At 50.3% G+C, this 22,486-nt stretch overlaps 1 protein-coding gene across 3 annotated transcripts; it reads left to right on the top strand.

Annotated features, from left to right (window-relative positions):
* Nucleotides 1-32: 32 nt before the first annotated feature.
* On the top strand, nt 33-20,734 carry clcn6 (chloride channel 6). Of its 3 annotated transcripts, none has more exons than XM_068327970.1 (23): nt 33-288; nt 1,648-1,710; nt 1,789-1,854; nt 2,832-2,897; nt 2,988-3,054; nt 3,488-3,594; nt 11,272-11,398; nt 11,517-11,584; nt 13,488-13,546; nt 13,628-13,760; nt 15,008-15,121; nt 15,538-15,704; nt 15,892-15,997; nt 16,118-16,247; nt 17,329-17,482; nt 17,566-17,722; nt 17,822-17,928; nt 18,032-18,218; nt 19,207-19,367; nt 19,711-19,867; nt 19,948-20,055; nt 20,140-20,265; nt 20,462-20,734. In XM_068327970.1, exons 1-23 carry the CDS (start codon nt 214-216, stop codon nt 20,540-20,542), a joined length of 2,586 nt encoding a protein of 861 aa, XP_068184071.1. In that variant the 5' UTR covers nt 33-213; the 3' UTR covers nt 20,543-20,734. The 3 variants fall into 3 exon arrangements, with proteins under 3 accessions (XP_068184071.1, XP_068184088.1, XP_068184079.1); XM_068327978.1 differs by lacking the exon at nt 33-288 and adding an exon at nt 411-497; XM_068327987.1 differs by lacking the exons at nt 11,272-11,398; nt 11,517-11,584 and having other exon boundaries at nt 34-288.
* Nucleotides 20,735-22,486: the final 1,752 nt, after the last annotated feature.

Below are 22,486 nucleotides of genomic sequence, written 5' to 3'. Positions count from 1 at the left end.
CAGGTCGTGGGAAATCTGAGGATTTCACAAATAATGGAGGCGTAGTGAGCATTTAAAATCCACTTCAAGTACAGCTGCGGGGGGGTGGGGGCAGATTTCCACGACACGCTCTACTGGACGTGGTTTCGGCAAAAACGTGTTTTTCCGGTTCTACCAGTGGTTCCGAATGCTTTCCGCGCCGCAGGCATGACCGGATCGTGACACAACGGGAAGATGGCGTGTTGCACGAACGGCTTCTGCTGCCGGTGCTGCTGCGGGGATGGAGAGACGCGAACCCCCGAGGAGCTGGTAAAGACCACCGACGCGCACCGGGCGGGCACCGGGTCGCTGTTTCCCGGTGGAATTCCACCTGCGTCTCGTCACGGAGCGTCGGGTCCGCCTCGCTCCACCCTCTTCCCACTTGTTCTGCCGCGGACAGAGGTCCCCGGTCCGCGGAGGTGTCCACGCCCGGGGCGCGCCTCGGACGGGCTGTGGACCAACGCACCGACCCCCGATGGGTTTGCACCCCGGCCGCACTGCGTTTATTCCCATTGAACAACTGTTTGGATTGATTCCCGGTCCTGCAATGCCGGGTTCGGCCTTGTTGATGTGAAAGCCGCAGTAGATTCAGTGGCCGGTTTAAAGCCCCTGTTTTTATCACCTAAAGCTACAAAACGAATCTCCTTCAGGTCGTTGGGATCCCAACACAGGGTGGTTGGTTCCTCTGAATGTTCTACTGAACTCAGTAGAGTTACTTATGTTTAAATCTATTGTGGTTCCACAGCAGAAGTTTGGCCTCCAGCCATCAGGAGACCTGAAGTTCTGACAGACTGAAGCAGCAAAGCTGATCAATATTATTATTATTATTATTATTATTATTATTATTATTATATGGATAAATGGAATAAATATAAATACTTACAGAAGGCCGACGAAAGGCTGGTATACAGAATATTACTAATGAGAAATCTCTAAGTCGTGATTTTCTCAAACTGAGATTGGGCTGTGAAAACCGAATAAAAACACGGTGGATTTATTTGTGAATGAAGCAAAATGAAACTTAAACTCAAGTGTTAACACACATTCTGGATTTAGCTCTTCAGTTCTGTTCTTTATGAAGCACCTTCAGTTGTTTACATGTTGGTTGTCATTCACTGGCTACCCACTAACCCCCAACCAGACCATCCTGGATAATGGTCCTGAACCGTGGCACAACAGTCTGGATGGTCCTTGTCCTCTTAAACCTAGGGGACACAACCTCCATGGTGTCAAAGCGATGTGAGACGTGTACTCATTAGAACAAGGATATTTTTTCACGGCAGACGAGCTCAGGGTCACGCAGAATGTTTCACACGGTAGAGACTGACCCTACTGACTGACTTAATATCCGGGAACCTGATCAATCGTGCTGTTTCGGAGACATGGTGCTTCATAGAAATCACAAAAAGCATATATTTATATTTTTAAAAAATCAATGAGTTGTTGAGGTGCAACTTAAAATCCAGTTTTTATTGGCAGTTTTTCCGACTGTTTTCAGTTGTATTTAAGGTAAAAACAAAATGAGGAAATGACTGCATTCTGTTTTATAAATTTTTTGAAGGACAGCCCAACTTTTGCGGGATCTGTGTTGTGTAGTGTATTTAGATTATTCCTGTTTTTTCCACCAAGACAATCCTTGGGGAGCTCCGAGAAGAAGGAGAAGATGAGATTCTTCCCAGGAAAGACTATGAGGTGAGAACCCTGAGGACAGAGACATGGTACTGATTGGACATGTTGGGTCAGCATATGTCTGTGTTGTGGTCTTTCTAGAGCCTGGACTATGACCGCTGCATCAACGAGCCTCACGCAGAGGTTCTGGAGGGGATGGAGAACAGGGTAAGTCTGGTAAAGTGTTTGTGACCAACACTTCACTTCTCTGGTGAAGTGTTGGTCACACGTTGGTCTGCATGCCAGCAATACACCAGTGGATTTGTGTTCCTGCTGAAGCAAAGGTCAGGTGGACGATACTGAGAGAATGGTATCAACAGGCTGTTGGCTCTAAGCCTAAACCTAACCCTAAGTCTAACCCTACTCCTAAATCTAACCCTAAGTCTAACACTAACCCTAACAAAGTTTAAACCCAACCCTAAATCTAACCCTAAACCTAACCAAAAGTCTAACCCCAATCCTTTCCAACCCTAAACCTAACTCTGAACCTAACATTAGATCTAAGTCTAACCCTAAATCTATCCCTAAACCTAACCCTAAATCCAATTCTAGGTCTAATCCTAAATCAAAACCTAACGCTAAATCTAATCTCAAACCCTGACCCTAACCCCTGAACCTGACCCCAACCCCTGACCCCAACCCCTTGACCCTATCCCCTAACCCTAACCCCTGACCCTAACCCTGACCCTAACCCTGCCCTACATGTCAATCACATGTAGGGCAGGGTTAGGGTTAGGTGGAAGGTGTTTAAAGTTAAACCCAGGTTAACTCATCGACTGCCAGCTCTTTGTTCTCAACTGATCTTCTTCAATGGACGTTCTCCGACGCTCCAGATATTTATCAGTGTTTGTGTTTGTTGTTGACCAATCCCATGATGCTTTGCTCAGAGTGTTCGGGTGAACTCTGACGTACACAAACTTTGTTGCATCATAAGCTGCTGCAATTTCTCCATCTTCCTCTGGTTCTCCATCTTCTGTTCTGTAGCCGGCTCAGTCGTCATGGCAATAAAATCACGATGATAAATTCATGACAATAAATTCTAGACGTCAGTAACAGCTGGTCAGTTAATTCGTCTGTGGTTTCAACTCTGCTTCAGGTTTTTGAATTTGGATGTTAACATGAACATTTTCTCCATCTCCCAACAGAAGTCCAAACAGTATGAAGCAGTTCGATGGATCATGATGTTCTCCATTGGAGTCACAGTAGGGCTGGTAGGTTCATGTCAGACTCGTTGTCATGGTAGGTCTGGTAGGTTCATATCAGACACCTGGTTATGGTAGGTTGCCTCCTTTCTCTTTCAGGTTGGCCTTTTCGTGGATTTCTTTGTGCGTCTCTTCACCAACATCAAGTTCTCGGTGGTTGCCGACTGTATCCTTCGTCTCCGTTGAGGGCGACGCCCAACGGGTGTGGTCCAGGTTTGGTTTTAAACTGTCTACATTTGATCAGGTTACTTTTGGCTTCACTTTACAATTTTGTGAAAGCACTGAAGGACTTAATGACACACAAGTCACGTCTGATAACTAATAATTAGAAATAAGAAGAACATAACTTGACCGAAGGAAAAGATGAAGCAAACGGTGCTAAAATGTTTGTCGCTCAAGGCTGAGAACACGGTTTGGGTGACGCCTTCCAGCCGCTAGAGAACAGACCACACACAGGTTCTGGATGCTTTCCAGAGAGATCACAAAGTTCACTGATGTCCCGGACTTTTAATTCCTTGCACCCATAATGCCTTGCAGACTGTTGTGTTAATTGTAACCTATCGTCAGTGGTCACTGGATCTTAACTGGGCCCCCTCCAGCTGTGGAGCGCTGCAGCGACAAAGGCTGCCTTGTGCTGTCTCTGCTGGAGCTCTTGGCCTTCAACATGACCTTCATCTTCATCGCGGGCGTCCTCGTTCTCATCGAGGTAAACCTCGTGTTCCACGTTCAGGTTTTCATTTGTTCATCAGAATCAGAATCAGTTTTATTGGCCATCGTTTGTTGAAAAACAGACAAGGAATTTGTTTCCGGCAGGTGGTGTCTCAAACTGTACATTCATACCTTAATTTAACTATTCTAAATACTTTAAATACTATACATTGTGTGGGGGAACACAATGTATAAGTGCTGAGTCCATGTAAACAGGTTGCAAGGACTTGGAGACAAATAATTTAATATTTATTATTCAAGTGTCTTATGGCTTGGGGGAAGAAACTGTTCTTTAGTCTGTTGGTTTTTGAGAGGAGGGCTCTGTAGTGCCTCCCAGAGGGTAGACTTTTAAATAGACGGTGTCCAGGGTGTGATGGGTCTGAGATGATCTTCCCTGCCCGACTCCTAATTCTTGAGGAGTACAGCTTTTGGAGGGAGGGCAGGGAGGTCCCAGTGATCTTCTCAGCAGACCTGATTGTCCTTTGTGGTCTTGTCCTGTCCCTTTGGGTGGCAGCACCGAACCAGACTGTGATGGAGGAACACAGAACCGATTCACTGACTGCCGTGTAGAACAGGACCAACAGCTCCTGTGGCAGGAGCTTCCTTAGCTGCCTGAGAAAGTACATCCTCTGCTGGGCCTTCTTGAGGATGCATCTGATGTAGAGAGTCCACTTCAGGTCCCGGGAAACAGTAGTCCCCAGGAACTTGAAGCTCTCCACCGAGTCCACAGGGCTGTTTGCAATGGTGAGGGGTAGCAGAGGGGAGGGGAACTTCCTAAAGTCCACTGTCATCTCCACAGTCTTGAGCGTGTTCAGCTCCAGGTTGCTACGACTACACCAGTCCACCAGCTGTCTCTCCTCCTGTCGGTATGCAGACTCATCCCCGTCCTGGATGAGTCCAATGACAGTTGTGTCATCTGCAAACTTCAAGAGTTTGACGGCTAGGTGCGAAGATGTGCAGTCGTTGGTGTAGAGGGAGAAGAGCAGCGGAGAGAGGACGCAACCCTCGGGGGCACCGGTGCTGACTGTCCGAGTGTCTGAGGTGATCGCCCCCAGCCTCACCTGCTGTGTCCTGTCTGTCAGGAAGCTGGTGATCCACCTCACACAGCTGGAGGGATCCGTTGAAGATCTGTGTGACTGGAGCCAGTTGATCCGCACAGACCTTGAGGCAGGAGGGGGAGACACCATCAGGGCCTGGTGCGTTCCTGATCTTTTGTCTGTGGAACTGCTGACTCACCTCCTGGACGGTCACACTGAGGGGGGTTGGGGGTGGTGCAGGCTGGGGGTGTGAAGGGGATGGGGGGTGGAGGGGAGTGGGGTTGGAGGTGGGGCAGGCAGGGGTGTGAAGGGGGTGGGGTGCAGACAGTGTTTGTTGAGGGGAATGGAGGTGTGAATGGTGGTGTGATCTTGGCTGCAGGTAGTGGAATGGGGGTGGTGGGTGTGAAGACCTTTTCCAACCTACAATAGAATCTGTTGAGGTCGTCAGCCAGGTTCTTGTTGGCCTCAGCAGGGGGGGACAGGCGTCTGTAGCCGGTGATGTCCTGCAGACCTCTCCACACCAACGAGGGTTGGTGGCTGAAAAGTTTCCTTTTAGCTTGTCAGAGTAACTCCTCTTAGCTGCTCTGATCTCCTTTGACAGTGTGTTCCTGGTCTGCCGGTACAGAGCCCTGTCCCCAGATCTGTAGGCCGCCTCCGTAGCCAAGCGCAGTTGTCTCAGCTTGGCTGTGAACCATGGCTTGTTAGATAGATAGATAGATAGATACTTTATTAATCCCGGAGGAAATTGCATATATCCACTGCTCAGGCATTAGATAACAAATAATACTGGATAAACACCAGGAGAAAAGGAAACATTGACATCACAGGACATACCACAAGACATACATTACACTAACAGACAGGCACATGCAGCACTAACAGGACTTATATACTAAACTATAACTAAAATATAAACAGTATAAAATTTAAAAATATTACAGTATTAAAATATAAACAGTATAAAATTGAATTAAAATATAAAACAGTATAAAAAATAAATAAATAAATAATATATATATATATATATACAACAGTATAAAATTTAAATTAAATTAAATTAAATCCATATTCAACCCCGTGCTGACCTCGCCACCTCCCCCCCGCTCCTCCTGAGAGAGTCATTGTACCCCCTGATGGCACGGGGCACGAAGGAGGACCTCAGCCTCTCTGTGGAGGCGCTGTGTAACAGCAGTCTGCCGCTGAAGGTGCTTCTCTGCTGGGAGAAGGTGGTGTGTAGGGGGTGCCTGGTGTTGTTCATGATGGCCTTAATTTTAGACATGGTCCTGCTCTCCAGAAGCATATCCACAGAGTCCAGGCTCAGCCCGACCACTGAGCCCGCTCTGCGGATGAGTCTGTTCAGACGGTCCATATCTCTTTTCCTGGCCCCCCCACCCCAACACACAATGGCGTATGACAGCACACTGGAGACTACGGACTGATAGAACATGAAAAGGAGCTTAGGACAGATGTTGAAGGAGGCCAGCCTCCTCAGGAAGTACATCCTGCTCTGCCCCTTCTTGTACACACAGTTGGAGTTGAGTGACCAGTCCAGTCTGCTGTCTAGCTGCAGTCCCAGGTACTTATAGTTTTCTACCACCTCCACCTCACTGCCATTGATAATCACCGGCTGTGGAGAGGGAGGTGCCCGCCGGAAATCCAGAACCATCTCCTTTGTCTTGGAGACGTTGAGCTGGAGCTGGTTCTGTTGGCACCACTCCACGAAGTCAGCCACCAATGCCCTGTACCCCCCCTCATCACCCTCCCGGATACATGCCACTATCGCGGTGTCATCGGAGTACTTCTGTATGTGGCATGTATCCGAGTTGTGCTTGAAGTCTGATGTGTAGAGGGTGAAGAGAATGGGGGATAGAACGGTCCCCTGTGGCGCCCCCGTGCTGCTGGTCACCATAGAAGACAAGCAGTCCCCCATACGGACGTACTGGGGTCTGTCAGTTAGGTAGTCCGTAATCCAGCTCACGAGGTAGGGGTCCACAGCCATGGAGGTCAGTTTATCCTGCAGGAGCTGGGGCTGGATGGTGTTGAAGGCACTCGAAAAGTCGAAGAAGAGCACTCTGACGGCACAGCCCCCGGCGTCCAGGTAGGAGAGTGTGCGGTGGAGGAGGTACATGACAGCATCGTCAACCCCAACCTTGGCCTGATAGGCAAACTGGAGAGGGTCCATAGCACCCTGCACCTGTGGACGCATGAGCTCCAGGACCAGTCGCTCTAGGGTCTTCATTACGTGGGAGGTAAGAGCGACCGGTCGGTGGTCGTTGAGCTCAGTAGGGCGTCCTTTCTTGGGTACAGGGACAATGCAGGAGGTCTTCCACAGTGACGGGACCCTCCCCAGCCGCAGACTGAGGTTGAACAATTGTTGCAGGGGGTCCCCTAGTTCCGAAGCACAGGCTCGGAGGAGTCTTGGGGAGACCTTATCTGGTCCAGCCGCCTTGTAGGGACGGAGCCTCCTCAGCGTTGTCGTCACCAGGTCTGCAGTGATGATGGTCTCGGTCGTGGTGGGAGCAGGAGGTTGTGGCGAGGTTGGAAGTCCAGTGGTTGAGGTGGGGCCGTTGAGCTTCGCAGTTCTTGGAGTGGGCTCGGGAGAAGTGGCAGGGGTGGAAGGAGAGGAAGCACAGGAGGAGGGAGCATCAGTGGAGCGGTCTGTAGGGCCAGGAGAGGCCTGTAGGCCAGGAGAGGCCTGGGACGAGGAGCCGGGAGTGGTGGGGGAGCTGAACCGATTGAAAAAGCTGTTAAGTTCATTCGCTCGTTCAATATTCCCCTCCACAGTGCTGCGCCCTTTCCCGTGTCCGGTGATGGTTCTCATCCCATTCCAGACCTCCCGCACTTGGTTGCGCCCCAGCTGCTTCTCCAGCTTCCTCCTGTACGCCTCCTTGGCCTCCCTCAGGCAGAGTCTCACTTCCTTCTGGGCCTTCCTCATCTCCTCCTCATTCTTGCTCCTGAACGCCCGCTTCTTCCTGTTCAGGACAGCCTTGACTTCCTTGGTTACCCATGGTTTGTTGTTGGGGTAACACCTGATTGTCCTAACAGGGGCCACGGTGTCCACACAAAAGTTTATGTAGTCTGTAAAACACTGAGCTGCCCCCTCAATGTCTTCCCCATGTGAGCCCACGATGACATCCCAGTTGGTGGTCTGGAAGCAGTTCCTCAGCATCTCCTCTGCTTCCGGGGACCACCTCCTGACCTGTCGTGTTGTTGCTGGCAGCCGTTTCACCAGCGGGATGTAGGTAGGCTGTAGGTACACTAGGTTGTGGTCTGATTTACCTAGTGGAGGGAGGGGGGTGGCGGTGTATGCCTCCTTAGCATTAGTGTAGAACAGATCGATGGTTCTGTTCTTCCGTGTGGGACAGTCTACACACTGGACCATTGTGGGGAGAGATGAGTCCAGGGTGACGTGGTTAAAGTCACCGGTGATGATGACGAGCGCCTCCGGGTGCCGGGTCCGAAGAGCAGAGGTGGTCCCACAGATGGTCTCTCGTGCCGCCTCAGGGTCCGCACGTGGAGGGATGTAGACGGCGAGGACGATGACGTGTGAGAATTCACGCGCCAGGTAGTAGGGTCTGATGCTAACAGCTGTTAGCTCCAGATCGCGGGTACACAGTGTTGATTTCACCGTCACATGTCCTGGATGGCACCATCTATCGTTGGTGTAGATGATTAATCCACCTCCTTTCTTCTTACCGGCGGTGTTCGTGTCCCGGTCCGCTCGTACGGAGGAGAAGCCGGTTAGTCGGACGTTAGCGTCCGGCACGTCGCCAGTTAGCCACGTCTCAGAGAACACCAACAAGCTGGTCTCCCGGTAGCGATGATCAGTCCTGCACAGCGCTGTCAGTTCGTCCAACTTGTTGGGTAGAGAGTTCACGTTCCCCATGATGACGGAGGGGACGGAGGGCTTGACTCTCCTCCGGTTAGCGGCTCTAGCCGTTAGTCTAGTCCTTTCAACTCGACCCACTCGGCATCCGCGATATCTCCATCGGAGCTCAGCGGGGATGAGATCGCGTGTTGCGGGGTCTCCTTTGACCCTCATGGACATCAACTCCTCCCTGGAGTACACCAGCATATTACTATACATTATCTAAATTTATGCTAGAAAAATACACGCAGAAACATAGAAAAAAACGCAAAATTATGCAAACAAACTCGCTCTGAGCAGAGGAAACTGCAGCCTGCTCGCGCATGCGCAGAAGAAGTTGTTGTTGCTGTATGTGCAGAAGGTCTTGGTTGGCACACACAGGTCCTCACAGAAGCTAATGTAGGCTGTCACAGTGTCCGTGTAATCATCCAGGTTGTCCGTAGCAGCTTCAAAAACACTCCAGTCGGTGCAGTCAAAACATTCCTGTAGTTCCTGCTTTGCCTCGTTGGTCCATTTCTTCACCGTTTTCACCACAGGCCGAGATGTTCTCAGTCTCTGCCTGTAGGCTGGGATGAGGTGGACGAGGCAGTGATCAGAGTTTCCCAAAGGTGCGCGGGGGACCGAGCGATAAGCGTCCTGAGTTACAGTGTAGCAGTGATCCAGCGTGTTGTTGTCCCTCGTCGGACAGGTCACATGCTGTCTGTATTTAGGGAGCTCGTTGTTTAGTTTCTCTCTGTTGAAGTCCCCCAGGATGATTAAAAATGAGTTTGGGTGTTTTCTTTCAATATCCGTGATTTGTTCCGCTAATGTATGGAGTGCAGCATCCACATTAGCTTGCGGTGGAATGTAAACACCGACGAACACGAAAGAGGAGAACTCCCGCGGAGGATAAAAGGGCTTGAAGTTGATGAAGAATGTCTCAATGTTCGGTCCACAGAACCTGCTGAGCACTGTGACATCCTTACACAAACCTTCGTTGATGTAGAAACATAATCCACCGCCCTTGGTTTTCCCCGACTGCAGACTTCATGTCTACTAACACGCCCTTTAGAGCTCTCAGGGGTTAACTCACACAAACTGGTCATCTGGGACACCAGTGGGTTTGTTGCTGGGTCCTCACCTGGGTTCAGGTATAAGTTGCAGGGACCATCAGGTCCTGAACCTGAGCCTGGTCCTGATGGGTAGGGTGGCTTTGCCCCCTGGGGCAGCTGGTGTCTGTCATTGATACAGTAGCAACCCCCGTGACCCGCAATGAGGAAAAAGAGGCTGAAGATAGCACGGAGATGTTTTTTTCTTTTCTATATTAAACAAAACATTTCGTTGTTTGTCATCTTGGAATAGATTTGTATGAACAAATATTAAAATACTTTCATTAATAAAGTTCAGTTCAGAACTGGGAATGGTTATCTACAGTTTAGTCTGGAGACGAGTTCATTCCACCAACATCTGGAACTAGTTAACAACTAAACCAGGGTAAATCAGTCGTTCTGGTCTGCTGTGGGCCAACTGCACCAGGACTGAGGTGGAACCTTATGAGGACTAAACTAGGTTTTGTACTAATTCACTTGGTTCTCAAAAAACTATTTAACATAAACATTGTATTTATTTATGTGTTATTATTAGATTATTATTATTAATATAGATTATTGTTATATTTACTCTGTTTACATTTACACTGTATGTTTTACACCTGTCCTGCTTTATATGCTTTCAGTTGCCCCTTGGGGGCAGCCACTGAACTTATTTTTAGGTGGTCAAAGAGGGTTTTGGGGAGATTAAAGAGGTTTTTAGGGGGTTAAAAGGGGTAAAGGGGGTTTTAGATGCTTAACCCTTCGGGCCTGTTTGGTACAAAAAGTGACATTTTTGTTGTTTTTATGTGTTCCTCTCCCAATAAATCAGTCAATTAAAAGACTAAGTATATGAAATGTTGCCAGTCATTTTCTTTCAACTTTATTTTCTAAATTCCTTAATGCCTGTCATTAGAAGTGTATAGAATAGCAGATTTTCATTGTGTATACACCTTACCCGATTTGTGCAAAAATGGTTGAATTGACTCCTATTATAACCACATATTTTTCATATACTATAAGCATATATATATTATATCTTTATGTATTATATATGTATATTATATACAGTATATTACTATATACAATAATGCTGACATGTTTTTATGAAACTAGATCTTCATTGTCTGCAGCAAGCCCAAAATCACTGCACAACCCAGAAACAGACTCGCTGTTTGTGTTCACACACCTGTAAAAACCTTCAATAATTTTAATATCTTTATCAGAAATATTAAACTGTGCACTAACTTGGAAATATTCCATATGTTGTGTTTTTCCCATTGGAAGAAAAACAGGGTTCTAATGGCAAATTCCACATAAACATATAAAATAATAATAAAAAATTTAATAAACTTTATATCTATAGATAGGGCTGAAATAATGGAAAAGATCAGATGCATTGAAAGAAAAAAAAATTCTGTATTACATTTTTTTTTACCCTTTTATGAGACAGTCTTTTTGTGACTTATCGGGTAAGGTGTATAGCCATTTTAATCGGCCCCCAAGGGTTTTAAAGGCGTCTGATAGGACATTGTCATTGTCATACATTGAAGGATTTTTTGGAATGCTTGGCTATTCTAACCGTGTCTCACTGGTGTGTGATTTTGCCAGAAGTTGTTGTGTTGGTGTTTGTGAATACATTTCCTGTTACAATCACGTTCTAATACTCACTAACACTCACATTTGTCTTGTTGTTTATTCAGCCTTTAGCTGGAGGTTCGGGGATTCCGGAGATCAAAAGTTACTTGAATGGAGTAAAGATTCCTGGAGTTGTCCGGTTGCGAACCTTCCTGTGCAAAGCGACTGGAGTGGTGTTCAGTGTGGCTGGAGGTGAAGCATGACCCCGATCTGAACCCAGATCAGTGTCCACATGACGGCTTGGAGATGAGCCGGGAGAGGGGGGGGGGTGGGTGGGCCTTGCTGGTCTCAACTCTTACTCTCCTTCCAGGTTTGTTTGTGGGGAAGGAAGGTCCCATGATTCATAGCGGAGCCATCGTGGGAGCTGGCCTTCCTCAGGTACCCCCCCCCCCACCCCCACATGTTCATCTCACCACAACACAGAAAACGATTCCCATCCAGAAAACCCTTCCCACCTGACTTCACGTGTCACTGCTTGTGTTTAGTATGTCACGTTGGGTTCTTGTGGAAAAACCTCCACTCCACCTCAGTGGAGAACCTCCGCCCTACCTTGGTGGAGAACCTCCACTCCAACTCAGTGGAGAACCTCCATTCCACCTCAGTGGAGAACCTATATTCCACCACCTGTGGAGAAACTCCACTCCTCCTCAGTGGAGAACCTCCAGTCCACCTTGGTGGAGAACCTCCGCTACACCTCGGTGGAGAACCTCCAATCCACCTTGGTGGAGAACCTCCACCCCACCTCAGTGGGGAACCTATATTCCACCACCTGTGAAGAAACTCCACTCCACCTCCTGTGGAGAACCTCCACTCCACCTCGGTGGACGTTGTTCAAAAGACACCTTCGTCTCCACGTTGGCTCACGTCCACCTCCACAGCACACTGCCACTCTTTTTATTGACTGCAATAAAAAGTTTGTTTGGGTGGATGCCCTCTGTCAGCTGTTCCTCCAGCCCCCCTACAGCTGTGACTGGTTTGTTCTTCTGGGTTCTGGATCGTGGTCAAACAAACCTTTATCTCCAGTGACTTCACCTCTTATCAACTGGATCACATAACGTCACTGAAACCTGGCTTCCAGCTGGGTGACCTGTGCCCATTTGGTCCCCAAGGTGGGCGGGCGGGGGGGTTGGTGAGGCTTACCGGGGCATCTTTGGTGCAATTACTCATCTGACCCTGTTTTACTGCAATATTTCTCAGCACTGCACACCCCCCCCCCCCCCACACACACACACACAGGAGGCCGTCCTGGTGACCTCCTGTTTACTGGAGGCTTGACCACTACCTCCCGGCCGTTGGGGGGGGGTCACGTCGCCCACAGACTTTCGTCAGTCCTTATCAGGCTGACATCATTTCACCCTCCACCTCTGACCTTTGAATGACCAACTTTATTTACTCTTCCTTCTCTATGAAACCACTTCCTGTCCACCCCTGTCCTCTAAAGGAGACCCGCTCGATTTTGGGCCTGGAGCCGATAACCTACTGTAACTCAGCTTGGGCAGGTTCCAATTCAAAATTGACTTTGATTAATATGCAAACAGTTGCACTAAGTCCTGATTTAAGAGCTGCTTTGGATGCCATTTTTTGTGTCGTCATTATTATAGAACACACACGCTCAGGACCAAACGTGTCCAGCAGACGTTCTTTGGTTTGAAGTGGTGGGTTCGGTTGTATAGCACGTCATTCCTGCGCTGATGCTATGCTTAAGTTTGTGCAACTTTACACTGCAGGTTTTAACCACTATTATATTATCCAATCAGAGCGCTGCGTGATGGTTTCCTCAGCCACCCAAGCGTTTTTCAGTTAGTACCAGATTGGATCATTTGAAAACGCCAATCAAATGACACAAAATTTGACATTCACTCAAATGGGAATCAAACAACTGTGTTCCACTCAGGCTCGAACATGTCTGAAAAAGTTATGCGACCCTTCATTGACACCTGGAAAGTCAGAAAAGTGAATGACCAGACCTTCTGGAACAGAACTGTCCTCTGACCTCTGACCAGTGTCGACTCAGACTGGACTGGACCCAACCAGAGCGGTGCTGGTTTGTGTCTCTCTGCACAGAGGTGTGGTGATGTTCACATGGACTTGACCTGATGACAACATCTGGTCCCGTCTGGTCGCGCACCAACACACAGGGGCTATGTTGTCGTGATCTGTGTGAGGAGGTTGGCTTGTTGCTAGGAGACGGTTGTTTCCAATCGGCTGCGACACAGGTCAATAAGGTTAAACAGCTCTGGTCCCTGGTTAGCGTTCCTGAGATGTTCTCCTCCTCTATCAGTTTCAGAGCATCACTTTCAAGAGGATCAAGCTGAACTTCCCGTTCTTCCGCAGTGACAGGTAGGCCTACGGAAGCGTCCAATCACAGCTCCGCTCACCACTTCTCTGGACGCCACTGACGTTCATCATCACTTTTTCCAGGGACAAGCGGGACTTTGTGTCGGGAGGGGCTGCTGCTGGGGTGGCCGCTGCCTTCGGGGCTCCTATAGGGGGCACTCTCTTCAGTCTGGAAGAGGGCTCGTCCTTCTGGAACCAGGCCCTCACCTGGAAAGTGGTGAGTCATCAGTCTAGTGAAGGGGAACGCTTGTTCTCCTGTCTCTTTGTTTCTTCTGTCTCTTTGGTTCTTCTGTCTCTCTGGTTCCTCTGTCTCTCTGAGTCCTCTGTCTCCTTGGTTCTTCTTTATGGTTCTTCTGTCTCTTTGGTTCTTCTCTTTGGTTCTCCAATCTCTTTGGTTCTCCTGTCTCTTTGGATCTTCTGTCTCTTTGGTTCTTCTGTCTCTCTGGTTCTTCTGTCTCTTTGGTTCTCCAGTCTCTGGTTCTCCAGTCTCTTTGGTTCTTCTGTGTCTTTGGTTCTTCTGTCTCTCTGGTTCCTTTGTCTCTTTGGTTCTCCTGTCTCTTTGGTTCTCCTGTCTCCTTGGCTCTTCTGTCTCTCTGGTTCCTCTGTCTCTAGTTCTGCTCTTTGATTCTTCTGTCTCTATGGTTCTTCTGTCTCTTTGGTTCTCCTGTCTCTTTGGTTCTCCGGTCTCTTTGGTTCTCCTGTCTCTTTGGTTCTTCTGTCTCTGGTTCTTCTCTTTAGTTTTCCTGTCTCTTTGGTTCTCCTGTCTCTTTGGATCTCCTGTCTCTTTGGTTCTCCTGTCTCTTTGGTTCATCTGTCTCTCTGGTTCTTCTGTCTCTTTGGTTCTCCTGTCTCTTTGGTTCTCCGGTCTCTTTGGTTCTCCTGTCTCTTTGGTTCTTCTGTCTCTGGTTCTTCTCTTTAGTTTTCCTGTCTCTTTGGTTCTCCTGTCTCTTTGGTTCTACTGTCTCTTTGGTTCTTCTCTCTCTTTGGTTCTCCTGTCAAATGAGCTGTGCAGCGATGGCTGTGGACCCACGAGTTCCAGCCATGGACATTTGTGCTTCTGAGAAGTAATCCTGTGGGATCACAATGGTTCAATCGTTCTCCAGTCAGTGTTATCGTACGGGTCTGTGGACATTAACGTGTGGGTGACGTTCAGACGCCGTTTGGACACCAATGCTGAGTGAGCTAAGGAGTAGTGTGTCTGAAGTTAGCTTTTAACTCGATTCAATGTTTTAATCATCTCAAAGACTCCTCTCTTCAATTATTTTAGGTTCCTTTACCTCTGAAATGTCTCCTTAAAATTAAATATCACAACCCATGATCACCAGTATGTTGTGATTGGTCAATATTGTGTGACCACTGAGGATATATGGAATAAAGCCAGCTAATGGAACAGTGTTCAGGGTTAACCCTAACCCCCCAGAGGAACAGTACCCTAACCCCCCAGAGGAACCGCTCTCCTTCCAGCTCTTCTGCTCCATGTCGGCTGCTTTCACGCTAAACTTCTTCCGCTCGGGGATCAGCTTCAACCGATGGGGGGCCTTCCAACTGCCGGGGCTGCTCAACTTCGGAGAGTTCAAGGTCAGAATCGATGGAGAAGGTCGTGGGCTTCATTCATCAGCTTTCATTCAGCGCGTCACCCAACAATGAAGAAAACACAACAATGTTTTTATCGTTTTTAGTGCATTTTTAAGCTCATTTTTTAATTTTTCTAAAAACCTGATCAAACATTAAATTGATGATTTAATTAATGACATCATTGAGTTTTCAATGCTGGAAAAAAAGGAATTCCAGTTCACTAACTTTCAAATTAATATTTATAAAAACTATTTGTGGCATCATGTTAGTGTTAGAGCTGTTAAGTCCCACCCCTATCTACACAAAAAAATGCAATGGTGTATTTTACGTGATTTTAAATTTTCAAAATAAACTTTAGTTAAGAAGAATTGCACTTCATTGGAACAACTTAACCAAACCCCCCCCATGCCCCCCTCCAGTGTCCAGAGGGAGACAAGGACTGTCACCTGTGGACGGTGGTGGACCTGGCCTTCTTCATCCTGATGGGCATCGTCGGAGGCCTGATGGGGGCGCTCTTCAACTGCCTGAACAAGATTCTGGCGAAATACCGCGTCAAGCACATCCACCCCAAAGCCAAGTTTATCAGGTGACGTCGCATCAGGAAGTAGTTCAGTCTGACCCCGTCGTCACCGCATCACGTGTGACACCGTCGTCACGGCGTCACGTCATCACATTGTCACATGTGACAGTGGCGTCACCCAGCTGTCATCACATTTGACATGATGTCCTGTCAGGCTTTACTCAGAGCTGCTCTGTTCACTGCCCTCCTCCAGAGTGTTAGAGAGTCTGCTGGTTACCATGGTGACAACATTGGTGATATTTACAGCTTCCATGTTGTTGGGTGAATGTCGTGACCTGCCCTCGTTCAATAGCACTGTGGTAGGTTGTTACACGCACGCACACATCACATCAGTCCTCCAGGAGATGGAGCCATTTCCTCCGTCGTTCCCTCATGCCGTTTCTGACCTCCACTCTGACCTTTTGGTTCTGACCCTCCAGCTCTCTGACCGTGAGGACATCAACTCAACCATCCGCCAGTTCTTCTGCAGCAACAGCACCTACAACGACATGGCCACGCTGTTCTTCAACCCTCAGGAGGCCGCCATCCATCAGCTCTTCCACCAGCAGGGTGAGACGCACGCGGGGTTTAAAGGCATTTCTGCCACCGGCCCTTCCCAGCATGCCTTTGGGGGAGGTTGTTAGTGTTGGTTGGGGGTCTTGTCTAATCACTGCAATCAGATGTCGCTCACCTGTAGATATACCCGTCCTGTTGTGAGCAGCATCAACGCAGCATTTAGACCAGACCCGGTTGACAAGAACGTGACCTTTGACCTGTGCCATGTCTCCTAAAGCCTGAAGCTGCCTCACACTCCATCACACACACACACACCATCACACACACACACCATCACACACTATCACACACCATCACACACACCATCACACACACCATCACACACACACCATCACACACACACCATCACACACCATCACACACACACCATCACACACACACCATCACACACACACCATCACACACACCATCACACACACCATCACACACACCATCACACACACACACCATCACACACACCATCACACACACACCATCACACACACACACACCATCACACACACCATCACACACCATCACACACCATCACACACACCATCACACACACCATCACACACACCATCACACACCATCACACACACCATCACACACACACACCATCACACACACCATCACACACACACCATCACACACACACACACCATCACACACACCATCACACACCATCACACACCATCACACACACCATCACACACACCATCACACACACCATCACACACACCATCACAGACACCATCACACACACACCATCACACACCATCACACACCATCACACACCATCACACACCATCCCACACACACACCATCACACACACACACCATCACACACCATCACACACCATCACACACCATCACACACCATCACACACCATCACACACCATCACACACACCATCACACACCATCACACACACACCATCACACACACCATCACACACCATCACACACCATCACACACCATGGAGTTAATGCCCCCCTGTTTTGTTCTGGCTGGGATCAGAGCGCAGTGCTCAGTTGTGGGTGTTGCCCACTGGTCTGAGTTGTGGTGGCTCAGCTCCAGGTGTGTCCCCCCCCAGGTACCTTCAGTCCCGTGTCTCTGCTGCTGTTCCAGCTGCTCTACTTCCTGTTGGCGTTCTGGACCTATGGCGTTGGGGTTCCCAGCGGCCTGTTTGTCCCCTCGCTGCTCTGTGGGGCGGCGTTTGGGCGTCTGGTGGCCAACATCCTCAAAGTGTAAGAGCACGTTCACCTGATGTCCGGGGGGTGGGGGTGTCCGTGTGGAACGTCCACCAACATGTGGCTCCATCGTCTGTTAGGAAACTGGGATTTGACATTTACTCGGGGACCTTCGCCCTGATTGGAGCTGCTGCCTTCCTGGGGGGTGTGGTCAGGATGACCATCAGCCTGACGGTCATCCTCATTGAATCCACCAATGAGATCACATACGGGCTGCCCATCATGATCACTCTAATGGTAGGCCTTCAGCCAATGAGCCGCTCTGAATGCTGAGAATACGTTGCTATTGGTTCAGGTTTCCTGATCGGCTCACATGACCTTCGCCTGTGTTGATAGGTCGCTAAGTGGACGGGAGATTTCTTCAACAAGGGCATCTACGACATGCACATCCAGCTGAGGGGGGTGCCCCTCCTGGAGTGGGAGACGGAGGCGGAGCTGGACAGGTAGGAGCTGGTGGCTCCGCCCCTGGCCTCTGTGTTCATAGGCCCCGCCCCCGGCCTGTGAGTCCATGTCCCCTGTGACTCGTCCTCCTTTCCTACTCTCTAGATTGACTGCCAGCGAGCTGATGGAGCCCAGCCTGACCTACGTGTACCCTCACACCCGTGTCCAGTCGCTGGTCAGCATCCTCCGGACCACCGCCCACCACGCCTTCCCCGTAGTCACCGAGAACCGGCAGAACGAAAAGGACTTCATGAAGGGAAACATCTTGGTCAGCAACAACATCCGTTTCAGGGTGAGTCCCGCTGGGTAGGGGACCTGAGACAAGGGGACCAAAGACGTGGAGGCCTGAGCCAGGGGGACCTGAGACATTGGGCCTGAGACAGTGGGGACCTGAAACAGACAGGGGGTTTTGAGACAGAAGAAACTGAGACAGGGGGCCTGAGACAGGGGGACCTGAGACAGGGGGATCTGAGATAGGGGAATCTGAGACAGGGGGGCCTTAGACATTGGGCCTGAGACATGGGGGGACCTGAAACAGGGGGACCTGAGACCGGGGGATCTGAGACAAAGGGTCCTGAGACACGGGGGCCGAGACAGGGAGTCTGAGACAGGGGGGCCTGAGACAGGGGGCCTGAGACAGGAAGCCTGAGACAGGGGTGCTGAGACAGGGGAGCCTGAGACAGGGGGGCACGACGGGACGCTGAGACAGGGGGGTCTGAGCGTTTGTGATGCTGCCACCCTCTGCCGCTGATGGCGACCCTGTGGTGGACTTTCTGGTGATGCTCTTCATCTCAACAGACGAGTAGAGCGAAGCAGGAAGTGATGAAGCAGGAAGTGATGAGCCCACCCCCCCTGTGTGGGGGTGGGCTCAGGTGGTCAGGTGCAGCTTCAGCAGTAATGTTGGCGTCTTCTCTGACGTCTGCAGCCAGTATTTGTTCTCCCCCTGGTTTTGAACCATTCATCAGTATCACCAGTAGGTGGAGCTAGAGGAGCATGTTAGCAGGAGCAGCTTCTGGCTGAAACGGGGCAGCGGCGCTACAATTCAAGCTCGTTGTTTAGAACGTGTACAGGAAGAAGGAGGAAGACAGAAGTCAAGCTAAATGAAAGAGTGAGAGAAGGAACGAACGAGACGGACAGGAAGCGCTAGAGACAGACATGCTGAACACATTAGCAGGAAGCTAACGACGCGGGACAGATCTGTCCCGGTAGGCTAGCGCTCCTCAGCAGGTGAGGACCTACCTGTCTACCGTCTCACGTCTGTCTGTCCGTCCTACTGGTAGAAATGCAGCGTGATGACCCGGGCAGCGGAGCAGAGGCGCCGCTGTCAGTCCATGAAGTCCTACCCGTCCAGCGAGCTGAGGAACGTCTGCGACGAGCAGAGCGCCGCGGCCGAGCCTTCGGAGGAGAGGGAGGACCTGCTGCAGCAGATGCTGGACCGGAGGTAGGAGCAGGTCTAGCAGTAGGCCGCCAGGGGTAGGCCGCCAGAGGTAGGCCACCGGCAGTAAACCGCCAGGGTTAGGCTGCTAGGCGTAGACCGCCAGCGTCACCATGGTTACTCACCTGCTCAGGTAGGATGAGAACAGGTAGGACTAACACATTAAGTAGAGGTCATGAGATCAGTCAGCTGACAGAAGTAAAGAACCAATCAGATACACTTGGGTGGAGTTCCCCTGTATTATCTGACTGGAGGAGGTGTTCAGCCACTGGTCTACCTGGGGCGTGTCCTGATGGGCGGATCCTGAGGGGTGTGTCCAGATGGGTTTGACATTGCGTTCCGCCCACAGACACGCCCCCTACCCCGCCCTGTACCCGGACCAGTCACCCAGCGAGGAGTGGACCATGGAGGAGCGCTTCAGACCACTCACCTTCCACGGCCTCATCTTGCGCTCGCAGCTGGTCACGCTACTCATCAGGGGGGTGTGCTACGCCGAGACCCAGTCGGTGAGACACACACACACACACACACACACACACACACACACACACACACACACTCTGAACGTCTCCACACTGTCTACCAGAGTGCGTCTCAGCCCAGGCTGTCCTACGAGGAGATGACGGAGGACTACCCCCGCTACCCCGACATCCACGACCTGGACCTGGCGCTGCTCAACCCCCGCATGATCGTAGTAGGGACACCCACATGCTGAGTCAGCAGTCAGTCCTGCCAAGTCAGTGATTCTAAATGACGCTGGTGTCTCCTGTGCTCCTAGGATGTCACCCCCTACATGAACCCGTGTCCCTACACCGTGTCCCCCCACACCCGGACGTCCCAGGTCTTCAACCTGTTCCGGACCATGGGGCTCCGGCACCTGCCGGTGGTCAACGCCGTCGGGGAGGTAAGAATAGAGCACAGAGCTCCTGAAAGCTCTGGAGGGTCTCTGTCTAGCGCCACCTTCAGGTCCTGACCGGGGTGTCGACCCGGGAGCCTTTTTGTGAGAGTCCGTTCAAATGCAGGCAGGCTTCATAGCATCAGGAAATATCCCAGCATGCATCAGTCCAGGCTGTGTCTGACCACACTGTGGTGTCTTTCAGATCGTTGGAATAATGACCAGACATGATCTGACCCACGAGCAGCTGACAGCCAAGCTGCGCCAGCACCACATCACCATCTGACCTGCAGGAAGTCCCTCCGGCTCTCCACCTGGACCCCCCCGCCCCCCTTCCTTGGCACCTGGACTCTGTCCCCCCATCCTGGTCACCTGGACTCCGTCCCCCCATCCTGGTCACCTGGACTCCACCCCACCCGGTCTTAGTCACCTGGACTCCGTATCGCCCCTGCCCCCACGTTCCTGTCCCCTTGCCCCCACCCCCCCCCCCCCGTCCTGGTCAGTTGTCTCTGTCTCCTCCAATATGTAGACATTCCCAAAGTCCTACTTGAACAAGGTTCAGATGCTCAGCATGGTACCGTAGGATGGTCCGCTTCAGTAGGCAGAGCCTACCGAAGAACCTATCATAGAACCTACTGTAGAATCTACTGTAGAATCTACCATAAAACCTACAGTAGAATCTACTGTAGAAGCTACTGAAGAACCTACTGTAGAACCTACTGAAAACTACTGTAGGCAGAACCCACTGAAGACTCTAATGAAGAAACTACCGAAGAACCTACTGTCGAACCTACTGTACAGTAGAACCGACCGAAGAACTACTGTAGAACCTACTGAATACTGTAGGCAGAACCCACCGAAGACTCTATCGAAGAACCTACTTTAGAACCAAATGTAGAACCTACTGTAGTACTTACTATAGAACCTACTGTAGAACCCATTGAGGACTCAACTGTAGGCAGAACCTACTGAAGATCTTCACAATGTTGATCTGATCATAATAAATTTAGAAAAAATTTAGCTTTAGAACCGTTCCTGACAGACTCGCTGTGACTCTAGAACCGTTCCTGACAGACTCGCTGTGACTCTAGAACCGTTCCTGACGGACTCGCTGTGACTCTAGAACCGTTCCTGACGGACTCGCTGTGCCTCTAGAACCGTTCCTGACGGACTCGCTGTGACTCTAGAACCGTTCCTGACAGACTCGCTGTGACTCTAGAACCGTTCCTGACGGACTCGCTGTGACTCTAGAACCGTTCCTGACGGACTCGCTGTGACTCTAGAACCGTTCCTGACGGACTCGCTGTGACTCTAGAACCGTTCCTGACAGACTCGCTGTGACTCTAGAACCGTTCCAGACGGACTCGCTGTGACTCTAGAACCGTTCCTGACGGACTCGCTGTGACTCTAGAACCGTTCCTGACGGACTCGCTGTGACTCCAGAACTGTTCCTGACGGACTCGCTGTGACTCTAGAACCGTTCCTGACGGACTCGCTGCGACTCTAGAACCGTTCCTGACGGACTCGCTGCGACTCTAGAACCGTTCCTGACGGACTCGCTGTGACTCTAGAACCGTTCCTGACGGACTCGCTGTGACTCTAGAACCGTTCCTGACAGACTCGCTGTGACTCTAGAACCGTTCCTGACGGACTCCTGTTACTCTAGAACCGTTCCTGACAGACTCGCTGTGACTCTAGAACCGTTCCTAACAGACTCGCTGTGACTCTAGAACCGTTCCTGACAGAGTCGCTGTGACTCTAGAACCGTTCCTGACGGACTCGCTGTGACTCTAGAACCGTTCCTGACAGACTTGCTGTGACTCTAGAACCGTTCCTGACAGACTCGCTGTGACTCTAGAACCATTCCTGACGGACTCCTGTGACTCTAGAACTGATCCTGACAGACTCGCTGTGACTCTAGAACCGTTCCTGACAGACTCGCTGTGACTCTAGAACCGTTCCTGACGGACTCCTGTGACTCTAGAACCGTTCCTGACAGACTCCTGTGACTCTAGAACCGTTCCTGACGGACTCGCTGTGACTCTAGAACCGTTCCTGATGGACTCGCTGTGACTCTAGAACCATTCCTGACAGACTCGCTGTGACTCTAGAACCGTTCCTGACAGACTCGCTGTGACTCTAGAACCGTTCCTGATGGACTCGCTGTGACTCTAGAACCATTCCTGACTGACTCGCTGTGACTCTAGAACCGTTCCTAACAGACTCGCTG

This window comes from Antennarius striatus, chromosome 2, assembly GCF_040054535.1.
Source record: "Antennarius striatus isolate MH-2024 chromosome 2, ASM4005453v1, whole genome shotgun sequence".
Taxonomy (NCBI): domain Eukaryota; kingdom Metazoa; phylum Chordata; class Actinopteri; order Lophiiformes; family Antennariidae; genus Antennarius; species Antennarius striatus.
The sequence above is the reverse complement of the archived record's forward strand: the minus strand, read 5'-3'. Positions and strand labels throughout refer to the sequence as shown.